Source organism: Bufo gargarizans, chromosome 3, assembly GCF_014858855.1.
Source record: "Bufo gargarizans isolate SCDJY-AF-19 chromosome 3, ASM1485885v1, whole genome shotgun sequence".
Classification (NCBI taxonomy): Eukaryota; Metazoa; Chordata; class Amphibia; order Anura; family Bufonidae; genus Bufo; species Bufo gargarizans.
The window spans coordinates 74172906-74198442 of NC_058082.1; the positions used below are offsets into that span (position 1 = coordinate 74172906).

At 42.4% G+C, this 25537-nt stretch overlaps 1 protein-coding gene across 1 annotated transcript in view; it reads right to left on the minus strand.

The window, feature by feature from the left end:
- Positions 1–14275: 14275 nt before the first annotated feature.
- Positions 14276–25537, minus strand: part of KL (klotho) — a 46406-nt gene continuing 35144 nt past the window's right edge. Inside the window, exon 5 of the mRNA XM_044288391.1 lies at positions 14276–16830. Within this exon, the coding sequence (XP_044144326.1) occupies positions 16493–16830 (338 nt within the window). The 3' untranslated portion in view covers positions 14276–16492. The remainder of the gene's footprint in view (positions 16831–25537) is intronic.

The window sequence follows — 25537 nt, forward strand, 5'->3', positions numbered from 1 at the left end:
AGATGGCGGCGGGCAGTAGCAGGCGGAGTCTCTTGGCGGCGGGTGTTCTGCTTTTGCCCACTGCTCCCTCTTTTGCTACGCTGTTGGCTCGGTCTCACCACTGCCTCTTCCTCCGAACTGTGAAAGTCAGTGGCACGACCTTCATTCCATGTGGGGTCTAGGACCTCATCATCCCCTGCATCGTCTTCCACCCAGTCTTGATCCCTGACCTCCTGTTCAGTCTGCACACTGCAGAAAGACGCAGCAGTTGGCACCTGTGTTTCGTCATCATCAGAGACATGCTGAGGTGGTATTCCCATGTCCTCATCATCAGGAAACATAAGTGGTTGTGCGTCAGTGCATTCTATATCTTTCACCGCTGGGGAAGGGCTAGGTGGATGCCCTTGGGAAACCCTGCCAGCGGAGTCTTCAAACAGCATAAGAGACTGCTGCATAACTTGAGGCTGAGACAGTTTCCCTGGTATGCATGGGGGTGATGTGACAGACTGATGGGGTTGGTTTTCAGGCGCCATCTGTGCGCTTTCTGCAGAAGACTGGGTGGGAGATAATGTGAACGTGCTGGATCCACTGTCGGCCACCCAATTGACTAATGCCTGTACCTGCTCAGGCCTTACCATCCTTAGAACGGCATTGGGCCCCACCATATATCGCTGTAAATTCTGGCGGCTACTGGGACCTGAGGTAGTTGGTACACTAGGACGTGTGGATGTGGCAGAACGGCCACGTCCTCTCCCAGCACCAGAGGGTCCACTAACACCACCACGACCATGTCCACGTCCGCGTCCCTTACTAGATGTTTTTCTCATTGTTATGGTTCACCACAACAACAAAAATATTATTTGGCCCAATGTATTGTATTCAAATTCAGCGGGATATAAATTTGAGGCCTAGTATTTAGGCGCTGGGTGACCGGTATGGATTTACTAACAGAATTAGACTTGGAAATGCACAGTAGCGTGTGTGTGAAGTTATTCTGAATGACCCAATGTGCACCTTGAATATTATATACCCTTTTAGGGATAGATTTCAAATAGCTCTGATATAGCAGAAACCACTAAATTATGAAATTGTTAAATTGGGAATTGTATTTCAACCCAGAACAAAAAATGTGCTTTGACGGACACTAAATAACTTTCCCAGCCACAACAGGACAGCGGTAACGAGAGATTTAGCAGGATATAAATTTGAGGCCTAGTATTTAGGCGCTGGGTGACAGGTATGGGTTTAGTGACAGAATTAGACTTGGAAATACACAGTAGCGGGTGTGTGTGAAGTTATTCTGAATGACCCAATGTGCACCTTGAATATTATATACCCTTTTAGGGATAGATTTCAAATAGCTCTGATATAGCAGAAACCACTAAATTATGAAATTGCTAAATTGGGAATTGTATTTCAACCCAGAACAAAAAATGTGCTTTGACGGACACTAAATAACTTTCCCAGCCACAACAGGACAGCGGTAACGAGAGATTTAGCAGGATATAAATTTGAGGCCTAGTATTTAGGCGCTGGGTGACAGGTATGGGTTTAGTGACAGAATTAGACTTGGAAATACACAGTAGCGGGTGTGTGTGAAGTTATTCTGAATGACCCAATGTGCACCTTGAATATTATATACCCTTTTAGGGATAGATTTCAAATAGCTCTGATATAGCAGGAACCACTAAATTATGAAATTGCTAAATTGGGAATTGTACTTCAACCCAGAACAAAAAATGTGCTTTGACGGACACTAAATAACTTTCCCAGCCACAACAGGACAGCGGTAACGAGAGATTTAGCAGGATATAAATTTGAGTCCTAGTATTTAGGCGCTGGGTGACAGGTATGGGTTTAGTGACAGAATTAGACTTGGAAATACACAGTAGCGGGTGTGTGTGAAGTTATTCTGAATGACCCAATGTGCACCTTGAATATTATATACCCTTTTAGGGATAGATTTCAAATAGCTCTGATATAGCAGAAACCACTAAATTATGAAATTGCTAAATTGGGAATTGTATTTCAACCCAGAACAAAAAATGTGCTTTGACGGACACTAAATAACTTTCCCAGCCACAACAGGACAGCGGTAACGAGAGATTTAGCAGGATATAAATTTGAGGCCTAGTATTTAGGCGCTGGGTGACAGGTATGGGTTTAGTGACAGAATTAGACTTGGAAATACACAGTAGCGGTGTGTGTGAAGTTATTCTGAATGACCCCAATGTGCACCTTGAATATTATATACCCTTTTAGGGATAGATTTCAAATAGCTCTGATATAGCAGGAACCACTAAATTATGAAATTGCTAAATTGGGAATTGTACTTCAACCCAGAACAAAAAATGTGCTTTGGCGGACACTAAATAACTTTCCCAGCCACAACAGGACAGCGGTAACGAGAGATTTAGCAGGATATAAATTTGAGGCCTAATATTTAGGAGCTGAATGACAGGTATGGGTTTAGTGACAGAATTAGACTTGGAAATACACAGTAGCGGGTGTGTGTGAAGTTATTCTGAATGACCCAATGTGCACCTTGAATATTATATACCCTTTTAGGGATAGATTTCAAATAGCTCTGATATAGCAGGAACCACTAAATTATGAAATTGCTAAATTGGGAATTGTACTTCAACCCAGAACAAAAAATGTGCTTTGACGGACACTAAATAACTTTCCCAGCCACAACAGGACAGCGGTAACGAGAGATTTAGCAGGATATAAATTTGAGGCCTAGTATTTAGGCGCTGGGTGACAGGTATGGGTTTAGTGACAGAATTAGACTTGGAAATACACAGTAGCGGGTGTGTGTGAAGTTATTCTGAATGACCCAATGTGCACCTTGAATATTATATACCCTTTTAGGGATAGATTTCAAATAGCTCTGATATAGCAGGAACCACTAAATTATGAAATTGCTAAATTGGGAATTGTACTTCAACCCAGAACAAAAAATGTGCTTTGACGGACACTAAATAACTTTCCCAGCCACAACAGGACAGCGGTAACGAGAGATTTAGCGGGATATAAATTTGAGGCCTAGTATTTAGGCGCTGGGTGACCGGTATGGATTTAGTGACAGAATTAGACTGGGATATGGCCAAAAAATAACCACACTATTGCTGGTTAAATGCACTTGGTGACGGGCGCAGCTTGCCCCTGATGTAGTATATGGCCAAAAAATGAACAGACTATTGCTGGTTAAATGCACTTGGTGTCACAGCTTGACGAACCACACTACTGAGGGTTAAATGCACTTGGTGACGGGCGCAGCTTGCCCCTGATGTAGTATATGGCCAAAAAATGAACAGACTATTGCTGGTTAAATGCACTTGGTGACGGGCGCAGCTTGCCCCTGATTTAGTATATGGCCAAAAAATGAACAGACTATTGCTGGTTAAATGCACTTGGTGTGATAGCTTGACCAACCACACTACTGAGGGCTAAATGCACTTGGTGACGGGCGCAGCTTGCCCCTGATGTAGTATATGGCCAAAAAATGAACAGACTATTGCTGGTTAAATGCACTTGGTGTCACAGCTTCACCCTGATGTAGGCTTTAGCCAAAAAACAACCACACCATTGAGGGTTAAATGCACTTGGTGACAGGCGCAGCTTGCCCCTGATTTAGTATATGGCCAAAAAATGAACAGACTATTGCTGGTTAAATGCACTTGGTGTGACAGCTTCACCCTGATGTAGGCTTTAGCCAAAAAACAACCACACCATTGAGGGTTAAATGCACTTGGTCGCAGCTTGGATGCACTTGGTCGCAGCACCGCACAAGACACAAAATGGCCTGCCGATCACCCCAGAAAAAAGTGACTGACAAACGGTCTGGGCAGCCTAAAAACAGTGAGTGAGCATTTGAATTTCAGCAAGCTCAATGATGCACAGCTGCAGATCGATCGATTAATCAAGTGAAGTCCTTTGGAGGAGTTAATCTGCCTAATCTCGCCCTACTGTCGCATCCGCAACCTCTCCCTACGCTAATCAGAGCAGAGTGACGGGCGGCGCTATGTGACTCCAGCTTAAATAGAGGCTGGGTCACATGGTGCTCTGGCCAATCACAGCCATGCCAATAGTAGGCATGGCTGTGACGGCCTCTTGGGGCAAGTAGTATGACGCTTGTTGATTGGCTGCTTTGCAGCCTTTCAAAAAGCGCCAAGAAAGCGTCACAAAAGCGCCAAGAAAGCGACGAACACCGAACCCGAACCCGGACTTTTACGAAAATGTCCGGGTTCGGGTCCGTGTCACGGACACCCCAAAATTCGGTACGAACCCGAACTATACAGTTCGAGTTCGCTCATCCCTAATCACCACCCATCACAGTGCAGGGAGAGAATTAAACAATTGGATCCTTGGGCACATTGGCAAGCATGGCACGCTGCATGTTTAGTTGCCTATGTGTTGAAAAGTGTATTGTTAGCATCAAGCAACGGGATTACTATTGCATAGCCTTGCTTTTATTCACTTACTTTAAAGGTAAAATAGGGGGAATTTCTACCTGCTTTATACAAATGGAAGGCAAAATTGGCATAGCACTCTGTACCCAGTTTGCTCACCTTTCGACTAGCAGTCATCTGCCAACTGCATGTCTGACCAGGAGGCCCATGTCTGGCCCATACAGAATACCCATTCTACCACCTCTGCTGTGCTGCTGATACAGGTATCAGAAGCAGCAGCCACTACAGTTTGCTAAATATAATGGAGCAAATTTTTGTTCATCTGCTGCTCCAAGCTGACACACTTCAGCAGAAAGACCAGGTTAAGGATTTGTTCACATCACCGCTATTTTATTCTGTTTGTTTGCTCTGATAAAAGCGGAAGAATGGAAATAATGGAATTGCAGGATTCGGCACATAACAGGCACCAATGAAACCTAACAGATTCCATTGAATATAATGAGATCTGTTCAGTTTCCATTCTGGAAAACATTTTTTTAGCAGAGAAAAAAGTCCTGCCGCTGCTACTAACACTACAAAGCGGCTTATCTCCTGCCTTGTCATCATGATCCATTCTGTACTCCTGCTGCTGCACCAGCTACTACTACTCCTGCTGCTGTTACTCTTAGGCCTACAAAGCAGCACATCTCCTGCCATGTCCATTATGTTGCATACTGTGCTGCCACTACTACCACCCCTACACCACTACACATCTCCTGCCTCGTCCACAATGTTCTTTACTGTTCTGCTGGTGCAGGGAACCCAACCCTGCACAGTATAACAAACCTGAAACTACTTGCAAAAAAATATATTTTTTATGGCTTTTGTAAAAGCTCACTGTTTCTTCACTTTACAGGACAGTATATATTTTCTTTAGAATAACTGTAAACCCATCGCTACTCCCCATAAAACGGATTTAAAACAAGTTAAAAACAAGTTGTTAGTTAAAAAGAAGCCATTGCTTCACCTAATACCACCATGAGTATATAGAAATTTCCAGGCATCTGCCCCAAAAAAGGACAGTTGTTAAAAAGCCGTTGTTGTTTTTTTCTAATACCATCTGTGAGGAATATGGATTAATATTTACTGTCAGCCATTTCCCTACACCCACCATTTGCTGAAGGTAGCAGAGGTAGTGAGCTCCACAGGGGTCCTGGCTTCAAGCAAGCCACTTGTTTACAAATTCACACATCCTCCAGTCATCCAGGAACCCAGCTAATGAAACATGAAAAGCGTCCCTGCAGGGGGTCTAAGCCATTCCCCAGTTCAATCAAATCTGGCAGACAGCATGGAACCGGTAATTTATAAGGAATTATGAATCGCCCGGCCATCGCAGGCACAAACCGGATACATATTTGTGTCCCAGTGGCCATGAGGAACATGCCCATGGTCATAGATTGGAGGTCGGGTGCCAGGGAAGGGAGATATACACATCTCCCCACAGAAACCCAATAATGGTACCATGCTTGGACTCTAATTGTAGCCAGAACCCAGGCGGGTCTATTGGTCCCAGAACCATCTCCCTGTGACCTCCTGGTCTGGAGCTATGGGCCCTAATGGGTTTTGTGGGTCCTTGGCTGCCAGCCCAGAAGAGGAGGAGGAGGGGACCCTTCCCAGAGGCGGGGAGGGGAGGGACCGGCTACAGGTTAAAAGGCTTGTGCCAGCAAGCAGGCGTGTCTTTCTCTGAGAGGGGGTCACATCGTGCCATGTGTTTGGAGAGACCTGGAAACCGCTGACATCACTGCCCCCATGTGACCGCAGCCAAGGACTATTCCACCATCATAACCCAAAGGAACATTCATCTACCCGGTAACTGATTTGTACTCTGTGTAATCCTGTTTGTACCATACTACCCGTACTCGTAACCTCAGACCACTGTATATATTCTTTGTGTATAGTGTGCCCTTAAGGCGATTAACTATATAATTTAATCTTGTGCTGTCTTGTATCTCGATCACGAATCCCTACGTCCGTGTTTCGGCCTAGTTATAAGCTACCGCGGGTTGGTTTCTCACCAAATATAATCCCGTTAGCGGACCGGGCTTATATCAAACGAGAAGCTGGTGGCAGATTTCCCGGGCTGAGTAAGCGCTGTTTCACTGGGGCAGTGACCAGGCTCCCTCAGCTTGTTGCCTCTCTGTGCCCGTGTGGACAGGAGGAGTCGGTGTAAACTGTACCAAGCTGACCTTACATGCTCCTCCGGGAGGGCATAACATCACGTCTTGGTAACCAGTGACCATACCGCGTCTAGTGAGCTCGACGTAGTTGACGTCAAGCGGGCACGAGGGGTGGTATCCCTCACACCATCATGTTTGTATAAGCACTGGCAGGAGTCAGCCCCCAAAAATAAATCATTTTTGGAGATTTTTTTTTAGAAGGCATAAAAAATCTGACAGTGCAGTGTTATTAAACAGGCTGTTTGCTACCACCATCCTTTTACTTGGAGCCATCTATGTTGCTGTTACTTTTCCATTACAAAAACTGTGCTGGCAGTAAAGAGCTTGAAAGGGGTTGGAAATAGTCCTAAGAAACATAGGGGTCATTTATTATCTAGAAATAGGCCTATATTAGGCCTATTTCTGGCGCAGATTGCAGCCCAACAGTTCGTTCAGCCGCAATCTGCGACTTCTCCCTGCTCACACCAGGTAAAAACGTTTAAAACCTCTGTCTTAATAAATGACCCCCATAGAGTGTCATACATGACTTTTCAGGGCAATGGATCCACTTTTAATTCAGACCAAATTTATTCAGACCAAATTAGACAGTTGATTAAGAGAGTCGTATCTGAAACATATTTCAGTTGCCATAATCTACAAGAACCTCAAATGTAAAATCACCTGCCCTCAATGCATATAGATAAGCTGTTACATTGATATACTCTATATAAGAAGTGACTATGTAATGACCGGGAGTGCCATTACCACTTCCGCACCCCGCTACTGTCTCCTATGGTTTAACTCCATGTCAACTCCTGTATTTATTGCAGGTCTGTCACAATGTGCATATTGAAACTGTTATGTTATAATGTAATGTACCTGGTTCACCAGAGGTGGCAGCAAACATGGCAGAGCTACTTTTGAGGAGGATGGAACCCTTCTTTCCAATCTCTACTCCCTCTCTAAGGAGAGGAGGAGTTTAGTTAATGGCAGCTGAGTTTTGGCCCTTGCTAAGGGAGTGTGTGCAGCAGGTGCACGCCCCTGTTGGACGTGCCTTGCTCCAGCCAGCTAGAGCACCTTCGGCTCTGCTGGATGTGGAGGCCACAGCTTGGTGCCTCAGAAGGCAGGAAGAAAGATCCCTGGATTAATCTAGAGTCAGACTACAGAGAGAGAAGTTGCAATCTAAAGCAGAAATCAAAGATTCTATTTAAGCATGCCAGTGCAGCAGAAAAAGAGAGAAAGCAAGCAGAGTTATTGAGCAAGCCTGACAGTTTAATGCTAAAGCCTGCCGGAACCAAGATAAAGTCTGTAAACCGTTTGTAGAAACGTTTATCCCAAGTAAAGCTGCTATTGAACTTCACACAAGGTTTTGACTCAGTTTATTACTTTTCTTTTGTACCTAACGGTGCTGGCGTCATGAACACCAGGGACCCTTCCGCCAACGCACCTTACCAAAAACCCATTCCCCTCAGGGCGCCTCAAACACCATATGGCGGGATTTCCTGGACAAACAGAGAGTGCCCCAAAGGAACTGGTGCTGTCCTTCCCATCACTGCACACCGACCCAGGGAGGCTCTGCTAACCATGAGTAAATCAACTACTACCCCCATCGGCCCACTGTGCCTCACGTGTTGCCCATGCGGACGCAGTCTTTGCAAATAGTGATGAGCGGGAGGTGCCATATTCGATTTCGCGATATTTCGCAAATATTCGATTGAATATTCGTCTTATATTCGTCGAAATCGAATATTTGTCATTATGCTATTTATTGCGAATAATATGCGATTTAATTAAAAACGAAAAAAACGAAAAAAACGAAGTTATAGCAAAAATAGCGAATATTCATAAAATACACATATAGACTGCAATTTCACTAATGTAGTGCTGAATCAGAAAGAGACAAAAAAATTTACAAAAAAAAAGATTATAGCACTACATTAGTGAAATTTCAGTCTATATGTGTAATTTACGAATATTCGCTATGTTGCTAAATATTCGTCTTACAATACGATGAATATTCTAAAAAAATAATATATAGTACTATATCACATATATTAGTTTTTTAGAATATAATTATTTTTTCACCCGATTAGTACAGTTATTGTCCTTTTACATACTCCTCTCCGACAAGCGTCCCCGTCACCATGGGAACGCCTGGTGGTTAGAATATACCATCGGATCTGAGTTTTCACGACCTAACTCGGATCCAATGGTATATTCTAACCACCAGGCGTTCCCATGGTAATGGGGACACTTCAAGTTAGAATACCAGTCCGAGCCTGCCTCCAGGGCGATGTGATTCGCGCAATTAACCTCTCAGGTACGAGTTAATTGCACGGATCACTGTGCCCTGTGCAACCTCCCCCCAGTTTTAAAATCATTGATGGCCAATGCGCCCCCCCTCCCAAGTATTAAAATAACTGGTGGCCAGAGCGCCCTAACCCCCCCAGTATTAAAATGCGGCGCATAGACCTGTGAGTTTTCAGAAGGAGGAAAGCCCCGCAGGTAAGTAAATGCTGCTGAGTGAAACTGCCTGCTGCCACCAATGACGGGGGGGGGGGGGGGGGGGGGGGGGGGGGGAGGGGGACCCTGTGGCCACTGCCACCAATGATTTTAATACTGGGGGGAGGGGGGTTAGGGCGCACTGGCCACCAATTATTTTAATACTGGGGAGGGGGGGCGCACTGGCCACCAATTATTTTAATACTGGGGAGAGGGGGCCCACTGGCCACCAATTATTTTAATACTGGGGAGGTGGGGGGAAGGGCGCACAGGGCCTAAGGGGTTAATTGCGCGGATCACAGCGCCCTGGCGGTATATTCTAACTTCAAGCGTCCCCATCACCATGGGAACGCCTGGTGGTTAGAATATACCATCGGATCTGAGTTAGATCGTGAAAACTCAGATCCAATGGTATATTCTAACCACCAGGCGTTCCCATGGTGACAGAGACACTGGGAGGGGGGGGGGTATGTTGAAGGGCAATAACTGTAGTAATTGGGGGGGAAAAAAAGAATATTCTATAAAACTAATACATGTGATATAGTGCTATATATTTGTTTTTTAGAATATTCGTCATTTTTTACCATCTAAACTCTTGATTCCTCTCTGCTTCTTGCTTGTGGGCCAATGAGTCATTGGCCCACAAGCATTTTAATCAGGAAGGAATCATGTGTTCAGATGGAGAAAATGACGAATATTTGATATAACGAATATATAGCACTATATTCGCGAATTATCGAAGTTGCGATATTCGCGATTAATATTCACTATGCTGAATATTCGCGCTCAACACTATTTGCAAATATAAAAACACCATGTTTTATTTCAGGTGCGAAAGACAATTCAGATACGAGGTTTTCCGTTGGCATAAAACAACCTTTTATTTAATTTCCAATAAAGGACAACTATGGTTCAATCTGAAATCACATTTTATACACAATATATTTAAAAAATATCATTATATATTCATTTTATCACACCCATCTTCTAAGACATAAACAGTGTCATCTGTACATGTCAATCAGCTTGAAGTGAAGATCCTGTACTTGTGTATAAAGTGCTTACACTTACATTGTGTGCAGACCTGATCTGCCATATATTAATTTATTATATAGAAAAAATAAAACAAAATATTTTAAAGGGTGAATATGAAAGAAAAATGTTCACTTAATAAAAAGCTTCTGTATTACAATGAACTACTTTAATGCCTATTATCAAATCTATCATATAATATACTGCCTGTCCAAAAAAAAAAGTCGCCACCCAAAAATATATATATACAGGTCCTTCTAAAAAAATTAGCATATTGTGATAAAGTTCATTATTTTCTGTAATGTACTGATAAACATTAGACTTTCATATATTTTAGATTCATTACACACCAACTGAAGTAGTTCAAGCCTTTTATTGTTTTAATATTGATGATTTTGGCATACAGCTCATGAAAACCCCAAATTCCTATCTAAAACAATTAGCATATCATGAAAAGGTTCTCTAAACGAGCTATTTACCTAATCATCTGAATCAACTAATTAGCTCTAAACACCTGCAAAAGATTCCTGAGGCTTTTAAAAACTCCCAGCCTGGTTCATTACTCAAAACCGCAATCATGGGTAAGACTGCCGACCTGACTGCTGTCCAGAAGGCCATCATTGACACCCTCAAGCAAGAGGGTAAGACACAGAAAGAAATTTCGGAACGAATAGGCTGTTCCCAGAGTGCTGTATCAAGGCACCTCAGTGGGAAGTCTGTGGGAAGGAAAAAGTGTGGCAGAAAACGCTGCACAACGAGAAGAGGTGACCGGACCCTGAGGAAGATTGTGGAGAAGGACCGATTCCAGACCTTGGGGGACCTGCGGAAGCAGTGGACTGAGTCTGGAGTAGAAACATCCAGAGCCACCGTGTGCAGGAAATGGGCTACAGGTGCCGCATTCCCCAGGTCAAGCCACTTTTGAACCAGAAACAGCGGCAGAAGCGCCTGACCTGGGCTACAGAGAAGCAGCACTGGACTGTTGCTCAGTGGTCCAAAGTACTTTTTTCGGATGAAAGCAAATTTTGCATGTCATTCGGAAATCAAGGTGCCAGAGTCTGGAGGAAGACTGGGGAGAGGGAAATGCCAAAATGCCTGAAGTCCAGCTGCTGGTGTTGGTCCACTGTGTTTTATCAAGGGCAGGGTCAATGCAGCTAGCTATCAGGAGATTTTGGAGCACTTCATGCTTCCATCTGCTGAAAAGCTTTATGGAGATGAAGATTTCATTTTTCAGCACGACCTGGCACCTGCTCACAGTGCCAAAACCACTGGTAAATGGTTTACTGACCATGGTATTACTGTGCTCAATTGGCCTGCCAACTCTCCTGACCTGAACCCCATAGAGAATCTGTGGGATATTGGAAAGAGAAAGTTGAGAGACGCAAGACCCAACACTCTGGATGAGCTTAAGGCCGCTATCGAAGCATCCTGGGCCTCCATAACACCTCAGCAGTGCCACAGGCTGATTGCCTCCATGCCACGCCGCATTGAAGCAGTCATTTCTGCAAAAGGATTCCCGACCAAGTATTGAGTGCATAACTGAACATAATTATTTGAAGGTTGACTTTTTTTGTATTAAAAACACTTTTCTTTTATTGGTCGGATGAAATATGCTAATTTTTTTAGATAGGAAATTTTGGTTTTCATGAGCTGTATGCCAAAATCATCAATATTAAAACAATAAAAGGCTTGAACTACTTCAGTTGGTGTGTAATGAATCTAAAATATATGAAAGTCTAATGTTTATCAGTACATTACAGAAAATAATGAACTTTATCACAATATGCTAATTTTTTTAGAAGGAACTGTATATTCTCAATGGGGTTAAGGTCTGGACTCTGTGGTGGCCAATCCATGTGTGAAAATGATGTCTCATGCTCCCTGAACCACTCTTTCACAATTTGAGTCCGATGAATCCTGGCATTGTCATCTTGGAATATGCCCGTGCCATCAGGGAAGAAAAAATCCATTGATGGAATAACCTGGTCATTCAGTATGTTCAGGTAGTCATCTGACCTCATTCTTGGAGCACATAGTGTTGCTGAACCTAGACCTGACCAACTGCAGCAACCCCAGATCATAGCACTGCCCCCACAGGCTTGTACAGTAGGCACTAGGCATGATGGGTGCATCACTTCATCTGCCTCTCTTCTTACCCTGATGCGCCCATCACTCTGGAAAAGGGTAAATCTGGACTCATCAGACCACATGACCTTCTTCCATTGCTCCAGAGTCTGATCTTTATGCTCCCTAGCAAATTAAAGCCTTTTTTCTGGTTTGCCTCACTGATTAGTGGTTTTCTTACGGCTACAAAGCTGTTCAGTCCCAATCCCTTGAGTTCCCTTCGCATTGTACGTGTGGAAATGCTCTTACTTTCACTATTAAACATAGCCCTGAGTTCTACTGTTGTTTTTCTTCGATTTGATTTCACCAAACATTTAAGTGATCGTCGATCACGATCATTCAGGATTTTTTTCCCACCACATTTATTTCTCGAATACGATGGGTCCCGACTATTCTTCCAGTTTTTAATAATGCGTTGGACAGTTCTTAACTCAATTTTAGTAGTTTCTGCAATCTCCTTAGATGTTTTCTCTGCTTGATGCATGCCAATGATTTGACCCTTCTCAAACAGACTAACATCTTTCCCATGACCACGAGATGTGTCTTTCGACAAGGTTGTTTAAGAAATGAGAAGCAACTAATTGCACCAGTTGGGGTTAAATAACTTGTTGCCAGCTGAAAGATAATCGTCCCTGCAGTAATTATCCAATAGGAGGCTCATACCTATTTGCTTAGTTAAATCCAGGTGGTGACTTTTTCTTTTTGGACAGGCAATGTATATACCCATCGTTTCAAACTTCAATACAGTCCAAGAATGGTGCAATTTCACTGCTGGAGGGGATCTAGTGTTTTAGTCCCCTTTCTCAAGTAGACCCAGTGTCTTCACCCAATTACACTGCCATCAAGAAAAGACAGCATAATACCTAATTAATAAATATATGCTTTACAAATATATACCAATTTTTGCCTCAGGCAGCAGAAAAGGCTAGGTGCACCCCTACTTGAATTTACACAGTTCAAAATACACATTAAAAGGATTTTCTGAGACTTTTATATTGATGGTTTAGCCTTAGGGTAAGACCACATAGAGTGGTTATAAGCCATTTTCGGCTGCTGCCTCATATTTAACTAATGAAGACCGTACTGTATTGCCAGTCTGCATTTTTAATGGCCGCTTAGTATTGAAGGTGCCACATGGCCATTAACAATGCAGACCTGCTATACAGTGCGGTCTCCACTAGTTAAATAAGAGGCTGCTGCAGCCTAATTGAATGGCTCACAACCATGCCACATGGTCATACCCATAGGATAGACCGTCAATATCAGGTCCGACTCCCCACAGATCAGTTGATTGACAGGGCTGTGGCACATTTACAAGGCACAGCGCCATACATTTTGCAGTGGCTGCGCCTGGCATTGCACGTAGAAGCCCTTCACTTGAATGACATTGAAGTGCTATGAGATGTAATATCAGGCACAGCTACTACTAAATGTTTAGAGCTGTGCTTAATAAACAATTGTGAGGGTGCTGGGAATCGGACGCCCACTGATCTGATAATGATGGTCTATCCTAAGGTGAGACCATCAATATAAAAGTCATATTAAACTCCTTTAAGAACAGAGGGACACAAGAATAATATTCAATAACCAAAATAACATATATAGTTCTGCAAATATTGCAACAATGTTACAGAAGCAATTGGTTCTTCTTTTCATAGAATGCTCGCTCTAAGGCCCCTTTCACACGGGCGAGAATTCCGTGCGGGTGCAAAACGTGAGTTGAACGCATTGCACCCGCACTGAATCCAGACCCATTCACTCTAATGGGACTGTGCACATGAGCGGTGATTTTCACGCATCACTTGTGCGTTGCGTGAAAATCGCAGCATGCTCTATATTGTGCGTTTTTCACGCAACGCGGGCCCCATAGAAGTGAATGGGGCTGTGTGAAAATCGCAAGCATCCACAAGGAAGTGTGGATGCGGTGCGATTTTCACGCATGGTTTCTAGGTGACGATCGGGATGGGGACCCGATCTTTATTATTTTCCCTCATAACATGGTTATAAGGGAAAATAATAGCATTCTGAATACAGAATGCTAAGTAAATTAAACTCACCTCTTCCACTTGTTCGCGAAGCCTAACTCGTCTTCTTTCTTCTTCTTTGAAGACCTGGGAGGAAAAGGACCTTGGACTTGATGTCTATGGGCTCAAAGAGCTTCTAATTTTCATATATAGTAGGTATAGCGGTAATGTCATTCAGAGTAGTCCACGTTTCCAGTCTTTGCGCATGCAGGGCGGTGCTGCTGCATGTTTGTTTGCTTTTGCATGTTAGCCATGGTAGCATGCACCTGCACTTTATAACATATTGTTTGGAGGTGTTGGTTTAATTTTCTCCTGTCTGCTCCGCAAACAAGCATGCTCGGCTAAATGTGCATGTTTATTTCAGTTGGGAAAGGGAGAGAAGCAGTTGCCTGGCCCCTCTGGGAGCTGTTTATCTTCCATGATCCGACATGGTGAAATCCAACATGCCCAATCCTTCTAGCAATAATTGGGCAACCCTCAAAGATTTAGATTGTCAGTCGATTCTATCATTTGACTGACTTCAATCTAAAGTCAATATTAATCTTAGTGGATCAGATGTGACATGAATGGGAACACTTTTTCTGACCACAGAAGGAGCTAGCTCATTACCAGTAGCCAACATAGATGCAGTTCCATCCTGCATTCATGTCTCTGTTACATTTACATGGACTGATTAGAACTTTACTGCAGAGCATTTTATGACTATAGGTTCCTGAGATAAATCCAGTCCTGGCCTGTCCTAGCATGAGGTGACAATTCAGTGGTGTATGGTGGTATATGATGATGCATCTGTCCATTGCCAGAATCCAGATTTGCACTTTGTATTACAACCCTGAAATGAATGAATATATATATATCTGTATACTTATGTAGAATGATGAGCAATGAGTCTTCAGCTTCCCCCCTTACACTTTCTTGCAGAGCACCCATAGCAGCTGCCTGACAGAGTTTACTCAATAATAGAGGGCGATGAAGTTTGTTCTTTAAAAGGGTTGTTTGGTTTAGAAAACATATTTTTCAAATACAAAAATGGGTGTTCTGAATGAATTCCCTTATTTGAAACCTCTATCAATTGGAGGATGATCCAGCATGTCAATGTGTCAATGCATTACACAAACAGCCTATTTATTTCAATGGAGACCATGTAAATTGCTGTGCGCTGCAGGAGAATTGAACAAGTGCAATCAGGTTCTCTTGCAGGTGATATCTGTGACTCTGTGATCGGCTTAATTTTGGGGAGCCTTTCTTAAAGTTATAGACAACCCCTTTAAATAACACCAAGAATGTCAGCCTAAAGACAATATTGCAGCAAAAAAAAAAATCATGAGAAAACTTATTGGTTAGAAATCAAAACATCATCTTGTAAGGATCCTTATCACCAATTTGATTCAATCTGGAGTAGTTCTGGCCAGACCTAGATAAAAAGAACCTCTATCCCACAGCTTCATGAAGTAAAATAAATAAAGGTCTATCTAGAACCAGCAAATGTGCGGGCACAACTGGTCTACAAACCTAATAACGACATTGCAGCAAAAAAATCATGAGAAAACGTATTGGTTAGAAATCAATACATCATCTTAAAAATTTAAGGATCCTTATCACCAATTTGATTCAATCTGGACTAATTCTGTCCAGACCTAGATAAAGAAACGTCTATCCTACAGCTTCATAAAGTAGAATAAATGAAGGTCTATCTAGAACCAGCAAATGTGTGGGCACAACTGGTCTACAAACCAATGCCCTGAGCCAGGAGTTATTAATACTATGTGTTACAATGAGATTCACATGAACATATGTGTTAATAAAAATGCTGCGTAATAACTATTAATGGTCAGTTCATTGTCAAAATCTCCTGAGTATCTGATACTGGAGCTAAAAGTGTAAAATATGAAATTTATAATTACAGAACATTTCCTAGTAAAGATTCCAACAGGAAGCATATTCAAAAATAGAGCTCTACAGAGCACACACCTAGTAGATATTATGATCTTTATATTACTCTATGAATTTACAGTTTTGTGAGTCAGCTCTACAATTAGTGGCATTCTCAGCACCTTCTTAACTATGCAAAATTATTCCAATCATTTTGGAAATTGTAGGGCATTCTGTCAATAGGATTTCCTACTGTCACGTGAGAGACAATTCCACCAGCCTTCCGCCAGCCCATTGTCAAGGCCCTTCTTCATCTAACCTGTTTCTACCAGAAATGTTCGTTTTTTCCCCTCTACTTATATCTCCTTTTGCCCTTTTTTGAGTAATAAGTGATCATAAAGACAGAAACAATGAATACAAAAGACATGAAAGCCACAAAGGCAAACAGATATTTTCTAGTCTGAAACATATGACAGTCCACGCACTCAGAGGTCTCCTCTGGGCAAGGGGCTGGAGTAGCATCCACACTTGGAAATCCATTATTATCAATGATTCTTCTGTATATATTCTTTGAATCTTTAGCCTCGTATTTATTGGCAACATATTTAAACAAACCGAACTGGGGATCCATCTTGTCAGTGAAGGAATAAACAAAATATCCACGAAGATCTACTCCATCTATCTGGATGGCTGAAAGAGATAAATCAGACTGTTAAGTTTATGAAGATCAATAGCTTTATGGGTTATGAAGTTACAATCTTGGAGATTTTGACTATGGGATGAGTAAGCTGAAATAGACACAAGTGTGAAATCCCTTACGCTCTGTTATTTACAGTGCTTCCTTCGCCTCCACTACAACATTTACTTCCCATTTTCTATCCCTTCTCTCCCTTTTTACTCTTCTTCGCTCTCCTTTCTTGTCCTTTGCCACTAGGGATGAGCGAACTTCAGTTTTTGAAGTTCGGGTTTGGTTTTCTCCTGCATACGGGAAAACGGATGAATCTGCTATGTTGTCCATAGACTTCTATTATGACGGAATGCATAACGGAATGCCTCTATTCCCTCCTCTTTACCTCCCTTCTTTTATTTTTCCTTCCACTGCCTTCGTCCGTTTCCCTCCTTCTCTCTTTTTTTCTTCTCCTTCCTTTCTCCTTTACTTTTACTGCTTTTTCCAACCCTCTTTATCCCTTCCTATGTTTTCTCCCTTCCTTCCTTTTATGTTGCACTTACCGCACTTACCCCCAAAAACACACTAGCTAGCTACTGCTATTAAGATCATGTGTGGTTTCAAATAAAATATAAAACCACCCCTCTAATTAATCAATAACAAAGATCTTTATTAGTACACATCAATAATGTTAATATGTTAAAATCAATTACAACAGCGGCATACATATACAGAAAAAAGGAAGTTACATTGGTCATGTATAAAGCGCCCAAGCCTATCTAACCACATAAGGTACATATAAGCAAGTAAAGTGCATAGTGCAAACCAGAAAGCTAATATAAGTAACAGATATCCCAGGACAATAGAGAATAAAAGGCAGCCATGCAAGTAAACCACAAATGGAATCAAATATTACAAAGACAGAGCATAGCCCATAATGATTGTAAATTACAGACCTGTGTGCCTCCAACCCCGACGTACGTTTCGCTAATAAGCTTCCTCAGGGGATGACACATTGCTAGCTCCTAACCTATTTATACCCTGTAAACGATCTCTGAATTAAAATCAGGTGGGAATAAGAGGCTGTACCTTAACCCATTTGTGTCTACTTGATTGCTTAGTTTGCGTTCCACTATGGAACACATGATGTCACTTCCTCTTTGAATGCCTTAATGCTCCATAAACCTAAAAATGCTCCTATAGTTAGGCCTCATGCGCACGACCGTTGTGTGCATCCGTGTCCGTTGTTCCATTTTCCGTGATTTTCTGCGGACCCATTGACTTTCAATGGGTCAGTTGAAAACTCGGAAAATGCACAGTTTGTCATCCGTGTCTGTGATCCGTGTTTCCTGTCCGTCCAAAAAATATGACTTGTCCTATTTTTTTGACGGACAACGATTCACGGACCCATTCAAGCCAATGGGTCAGTGAAAAAACACGGATGCACACAAGATTGCCATCCGCGTCCGTGATCCGTATCTGTAGGCTACTTTAGCACAGACGGATCCGCAGATCCGTCTGCATACAGCTTTTTTAGAGCTGAGTTTTCACTTAGTGAAAACTCAGATCTGACAGTATATTCTAACACAGAGGCGTTCCCATAGTGATGGGGACACTTCAAGTTAGAATATACTAAGAACTGTGTACATGACTGCCCCCTGCTGCCTGGCAGCACCCGATCTCTTACAGGGGGCTGTGATCCGCACAATTAACCCCTCAGGTGCCGTACCTGAGGGGTTAATTGTGCGTATCATAGCCCCCTATAAGAGATCAGGTGCTGCCAGGCAGCAGGGGGAAGACCCCCCTCCCTCCGCAGTTTTTAATTCATTGGTGGCCAGTGTGGCCCCCTTCCCTCCCTCCCCTGTATTAAATTCATTGGTGGCCAGTGCGGCCCCCCCCCGGCCCCCCCTCCCATGTATTGAATTAATTGGTGGCCAGTGCGGCCCCGCCTCCCTCCCTCCCCTGTATTAAATTCATTGGTGGCCAGTGCGGCCCCCTGGCCCCCCCCTCCCCTGTATTAAATTCATTGGTGGCCAGTGCAGCCCCCCCGACCCCCTCCCCTGTTTTAAATTCATTGGTGGCCAGTGCGGCCTCCCCTCCCCCCCCCCCGATTAAAATCCCCCCCATCATTGGTGGCAGTGGAGAGTTCCGATCGGAGTCCCAGTTTAATCGCTGGAGCTCCGATCGGTAACCATGGCAACCAGGACGCTACTGCAGTTCTGGCTGCCATGGTTACTAAGCAAATTTAAAATCATTATACTTACTTGCGCTGTCTGTGACCGGCCAGGCGCTCCTCCTACTGGTAAGTGACAGGTCTGTGCTATAAGCAATGCGCTGCACAGACCTTTCACTTACCAGTAGGAAGAGCACCCGGCCGGTCACAGTGCAGGTAAGTATAATGCTTCTAAAATTGCTAAGTAACCATGGCAGCCAGAACTGCAGTAGCATCCTGGTTGCCATGGTTACCAATCGGAGCCCCAGTGATTAAACAAGGACTATTATCGGAACTCTCCGCTGCCACCAATGATCGGCGGGGGGGGGGGCAGAGGGGAGCCCGCACTGGCCACCAATGAATTTATTACAGGGGAGGGAGGCCGCACTGGCCACCAATAAATTTAATACAGTGGAGGGAGGGGGGTCTGCCCCCTGCTGTCTGGCAGCACCTGATCTCTTACAGGGGGCTATGATATGCACAATTAACCCCTCAGGTGCGGCACCTGAGGGGTTAATTGTGCGGATCACAGCCCCCTGTAAGAGATCGGATGCTGCCAGGCAGCAGGGGGCAGTCATGTCCACAGTTCTTAGTATATTCTAACTTGAAGCTTCCCCATCACCATGGGAACGCCTCTGTGTTAGAATATACTGTCGGATCTCAGTTTTCACGATGTAACTCAAATCCGATGGTATATTCTAACATAGAGGCGTTCCTATGGTGATGGGGACGCTTCAAGTTAAAATATACCATCGGATTGGAGAAAACTCCGATAGGGACTCCTGACTTTACATTGAAAGTCAATGGGGGACGGATCCGTTTGCAATTGCACCATATTGTGTCAACGTCAAATGGATCCGTCCCCATTGACTTGCATTGTAAGTCAGGACAGATCCGTTTGGCTCCGCACGGCCAGGCGGACACCAAAACGACTTTTTTTTTTACTTTCCTTCATGTCTGGTGATTTTCCCAAAATCACGGAAGACACACGGAAGAAAAAATGGACACGGATCACGGATCAATGGAACCCCGTTTTGCGGACCGTGAAAAATACTGTCATGTGCATGAGGCCTTATATAAACATAAGACCAGGACAAAAATGATGAAAGAAATATAGCACCTCTATAGTAGGCAGCAGCGCCATAAACGTCCCAGAAATGGATAAAAATATAAAAAGATCCCCCCTGATCGCATTCGGCCGGAAGTTCCGGCATGCATTCCACAGCAGAGCAGGGATGCCGTTCTGTGCGTACCACCCTGAAACGCACTACAAAGAGCAGTATTTTATACTTCCTAGACTTAAGGACTCATGATAAAATTATCCAAATACCTCCACTTCAATATGGACAAGGAAAAAACTACGTGCTATCGCAGACCATTCAAATTGTATCATAAATACAGTGATTAATGAAAGTAAAAAATATATAAATTGAAATTAAAATAATCATGCATATTATTATTAGAGATGAGTGAATTTTCCAAAAATTCCATTCGGTCGGATCGGCGAATTTTTAGAAAAAATGTGGTTCGATCGGAATTTATTCGTGGCGAATCACATTGAAAAACTGCTATTTCCTGGCTGCAGAGAGCCTTTATAGTGGTGTAGAACACTGTTCCTTGCAGTTACACGCCTAGGGAGTCTGCTGTGGTAGTGAAATAATACTGTGAGTCAGTATGACACGCAGATGACAGCCGTCGCTTTTAGAATCAATGCATACTTCACTTATTTGAGCAGTCACAGGGCCAAAACTGACCAAATAACTATGAATTCATACATTGGATTTTTACACATTGTGCTGTCCAAATCCACATTTCCGGTCTGCGGCTCTGTACTTCCGGTCTGCAGCTCCCAAAAAAAAATAGAACATGCAATAGCGGACAAGAATAGGCATTTATGTAGGGGTGCCGGCCCGGTGTATTGTGGATCCGCAATTTGCTGATCCGCAATACACTACGGACATGTGACCCTCAGAGGTTGACGAATTTAATCAGAAATAGGAGGAAGGTGCAATAATTGTTTTATGGTTTTTATGAAATTATTGATTTCAGCAAATGACAAGTGAGATTGAGGACCTCAAGGGTGATATTAAAGAGTCATATAAGATTTGGGAGAAGAAAATCAAGGAATGTAAGAGTAAGAAATTCCAGAGGGATGCAAAGGATTTTGAACAAAACATCGTATATAGATGGAAAAGGACCCCAAATGGATCAAGGAGTAGGAGTGCTTCAATTTAATCGCATACCTCTACTGAAGTTGAGAGTAACGGCCAAGAGGTATGTGGGAAATCATATTCTACAAGATTACGATAGAAAAAACGCAAAGATGTGGAGGGGAAATTTCTAACCAAAAACTTCAGGTAATTAATCTGTCCAGTATCAAATTAACTGAAGCACAAGTGGAGGTATTGAGTTTTGGTTTGAATTTTGTTCCTGAAAACAAATTTGATTAGTTCACAGCAATTGAGGATTTGAATATGTTCGCACGGAACCTTATTTTTAAAAAGTTTTATCATAAGGAAGACATTGATTGGGCTACATATACAGATGAAGAAAGGGCTGCTATCAAGACGTTGTGCAGCTTATTGGAAGAACAAGAACAGACGGCCACGGTGAGTAGGATACCTAAATCCTTGGTGCCTAGATCTAAGAAATTCCCCCCTACAACACTCTATGCCAATATTGACTTATTTGTGAAGTTGGTGACAAAAGATATGAGGAAGATAGTAGGGAAGACATAGAGAAATAATCTCACCAGACAACAGATAGCTGTGAAAGAATTGAGCCAAATTAAGGGAGCAATGATAAAACCGTCTGATAAAGGGGGCAATGTGGGTATTTGGCCCACATCACTATACAAGAGAGAGGCTTTTCGACAGCTACGTGATGCGACTTGTTACAAAAAACTAACATATAACCCTCTGACAGGCTATCAGGATGAGTTGTGGAAGATTTTACAGAGGGCATACGAAGAGGGCGTGATTTCTCTTAAGGAACATAAATGTATATGGAAGGAAAGTCCAACTGTGGCAACATTTTATATATGTTGCCAAAGATTAACAAGAATGAAAAAAAAAATCCTCCTGGATGCCTGATAGTCTCAGGTAACAACAATTTGAATGAACAAATTTACAAATTGATTGATCATGTTTTAAGACTGTTGGTGGAAAATCTTCCATTATATTTGAAGGATACCGGGGATCTTTTGAGGAAAGTGGATTGTTTATAACTGGAGAAGGATATGATATTGGTTACCTGTGATGTTGAATCTCTCTATACGTCAATTTGTCATTAAGATGGGATGAGGAAAGTCGCTCATTTTTTGGAAGCCTCTGATATTGACGGTGAATATTGTTCATTTATTCTCTCCCTATTGGATTTTGTGCTCTGACATAATTTCTTCATGTTTAAGACCTTCTATTATCTACAGCTCCAGGGGACAGCCATGGACGTGGCCTGTACGCCGGCCTATGCTAACCTGTTCCTGGGGCTGTGGGAAAGGGAGATGTTTTTGACAGAACCTATCAAATATGTGGAGAAAGTGCATCTATGGAGTCAGTATATCGATGATGTGCTTATGATTTGGCAAGGTACATAGGAGGAATTAAATGCGAATGACATGAACATCAAATTGACATACAAGGCCGGTATTGATAACATGGACTTCTTGGATGTTCTTTTGCAGGTGGATCAGAGGGGTTTTGTACAGATATCTTACGGAAACCTACGGCAACTAATAGCCTTCTCCATGCCAAATCATCACATCCTAAAAGACTTATTGAGAGTATTCCGACAGGCCAATTCCTGAGATTACGGAGATTATTCTCCAGTGATGTAACGTTTGAGAGACGAGCCAGGGAATTGGAAGATAGATTTAAGGCGAGAGGATATAGTGACGCCACATTGCGGAGAAGTTTTTTGCGGTCAAAGAATACGAAGAGGGAGATCTTGTTACAGAATCGAACAGTCCCCAACAAAAATGGACAGTGACAAGATTAGATTTATTATTTCTTACAACTCTGGCCATAAGGATAGTACAAATATCCTGCTGAAATACTGTCTCTGATAATATTCTGAAACAGTACTTACCTGTTTACCCTGCGGTGATGTACAGACGGGAGAAAAATTTACGGGATACCTTGGTTCATAGTCACTATGAAAGTACAAACCCTATTAGAGCTTTTTGGGTCCAAGGGGCCCAAATGGGGAAGCTGGCCCTGTGGTGATTGTGTGGCTTGTCCTAATATAGAATGCACAAATACCTTTACGGATGGATCTGGACGTAAAAACTACCAAAACATACATGCAATAACCTGTAACACGATTGGGGTTGTCTATGTGGCTAGCTGTCCATGTAACCTTCAATATGTGGGATTGACTTCACGAGAACTTAAGAGACAAACAAGAGAACATGTTTTGGGTATCAAGGCAACCAATGAAAAGTAAGATTTGACAAAACTCAAGACGATCCCCCGCCATTTCAAAATTTTTCATGATGGCAACGGTTCGTTAATCAAGGTAATGGGAATTGATAGGGTTCTTGTCAGTAAGAGGGGAGGTAATTGGAAACGTCTGTTAGCGCAGAAAGAAGCTAAATGGATTTTTCAACTCGATACAGCTGCACCCCGTGGTCTCAATGATAATCTTGGCATTGCTCCATTTGTATAAGTAGCGTTCATATTGATTTTATTTATTTACAATTTTTTTTAATTTTCTCTTCTTTTGCTTCCTTCTTTTCTCTTTTTTTCATTATTTTGTTTTCATTCTCATCATCTTTTCTGGTTCCAAAACTTTGCTCTTAAATTGGTTTCAAATATTGTGTATTTAGTTTAATCTCTTTTTTTATTTATTTCATCTGGGGTTATTTGGCTGTTAGGCGGTTATGATTATTCATCGACTGCATTCTTTCTCGGATTATATAGGCATGGATGCACTTAATGGTTGCCTTTTTCATATCACCTGGAGACATTTTATTTATGCTACTGCCTGACTAATTAATTAATTTCTTTAATTTATATATTTTTTTATGTAATAAGCACCTGGTTTTTGTATACATGATATCTATTTAGTATATATAATCTGTTTAGATGATTGGTTAGTTGATTCACATTAATTGTAATTGATCTATTTATAATCATCTTTTTTTATTAATTTATTAATTATTGAATATCTTGTATATTACATTTTTAATATATAAATTATATGAAAATAATTATGCTTTATACACATGATCTTCACTTTTTCTCACTTTATATTTATATTTGCATGTTCACTTGCACTTTTGTCACTTTTACTTTATTAATAATATTAATAATAATAATCATGATTATTTTAAACATTTGTTTTATTTTTTACTTTCATTAATCACTGTATTTATGATGCAATTTGAGCGGTCTGCGATAGCACTTTGTTTTTTCCATGTCCGTAATATGAGTCCTTAAGTTTAGGAAGTATAAAATACTGCTCTTTGTAGTGCGTTCCAGGGTGGCACGCACAGAACGGCATCCCGCATCGATGAGGGCGTGATTATGCGATACTTCGGTGTACTCTGCTGTGGAACGCATGCCGGAACTTCCGGTTTGCATTCCACGGCCGAATGCGATCAGGGAGGATATTTTTATTTATTTATTAATTCCTGGGACGTTTATGGCGCTGCTGCCTACTATAGAGGTGCTATATTTCTTTCATCATTTTTGTCCTGGCCTTATGTTTATATAACTATAGGAGCATTATTAGGTTTGTGGAGCATTAAGGCATTCAAAGAGGAAGTGACATCATGTGTTCCATAGTGGAACGCAAACTAAGCAATCAAATAGACACAAATGGGTTATAGTACAGCCTCTTATTCCCACCTGATTTTAATTCAGAGATCATTAACAGGGTATAAATAGGTTAGGAGCTAGCAATGTGTTATCCCCTGAGGAAGCTTATTAGAGAAACGTACGTCGGGGTTGGAGGCACACGGGTCTGTATTTTACAATCATTATGGGCTATGCTCTGTCTTTGTAATATTTGATTCCATTTGTGGTTTACTGTCACGGACGGTGTACAGGAAACAAGACAAAGCCACATGCATATATGACTCACTGGATCCAAAGCTAAGGAACCAAAAGGGAGACCCCTGCACAAGACCTAGTACTTTCCCTGGCTGCTCAGCCTATGCAAAGATCCCAAAGGTGGATGGTTGCATATCCACGTACCTCGACTATATAACCCCTGAACACCCTACAATAGTGAGGGGACTCGACCACCGGCTCCCTACACCAGACATGGAGGGAGTCAGGGTCACCTGGGATCCATCAAACAGAAAATAACAGATAAATGTACAGCACTTAACTTTGTAGCAGCCTGGGAAACAGGATCAGCATGCACACACACTCCAGGAAGAAGTATAAGCCGCCCAGTAATGCATTAAAGGGATGCAATCAGTCCAACTACATGACAGCTGAGGGAGGCTAACGAGATGAGGAACTGAATACCACAACAAAGAAAACTCAAGGAGGAGGTTCTAAAAGGCTTCT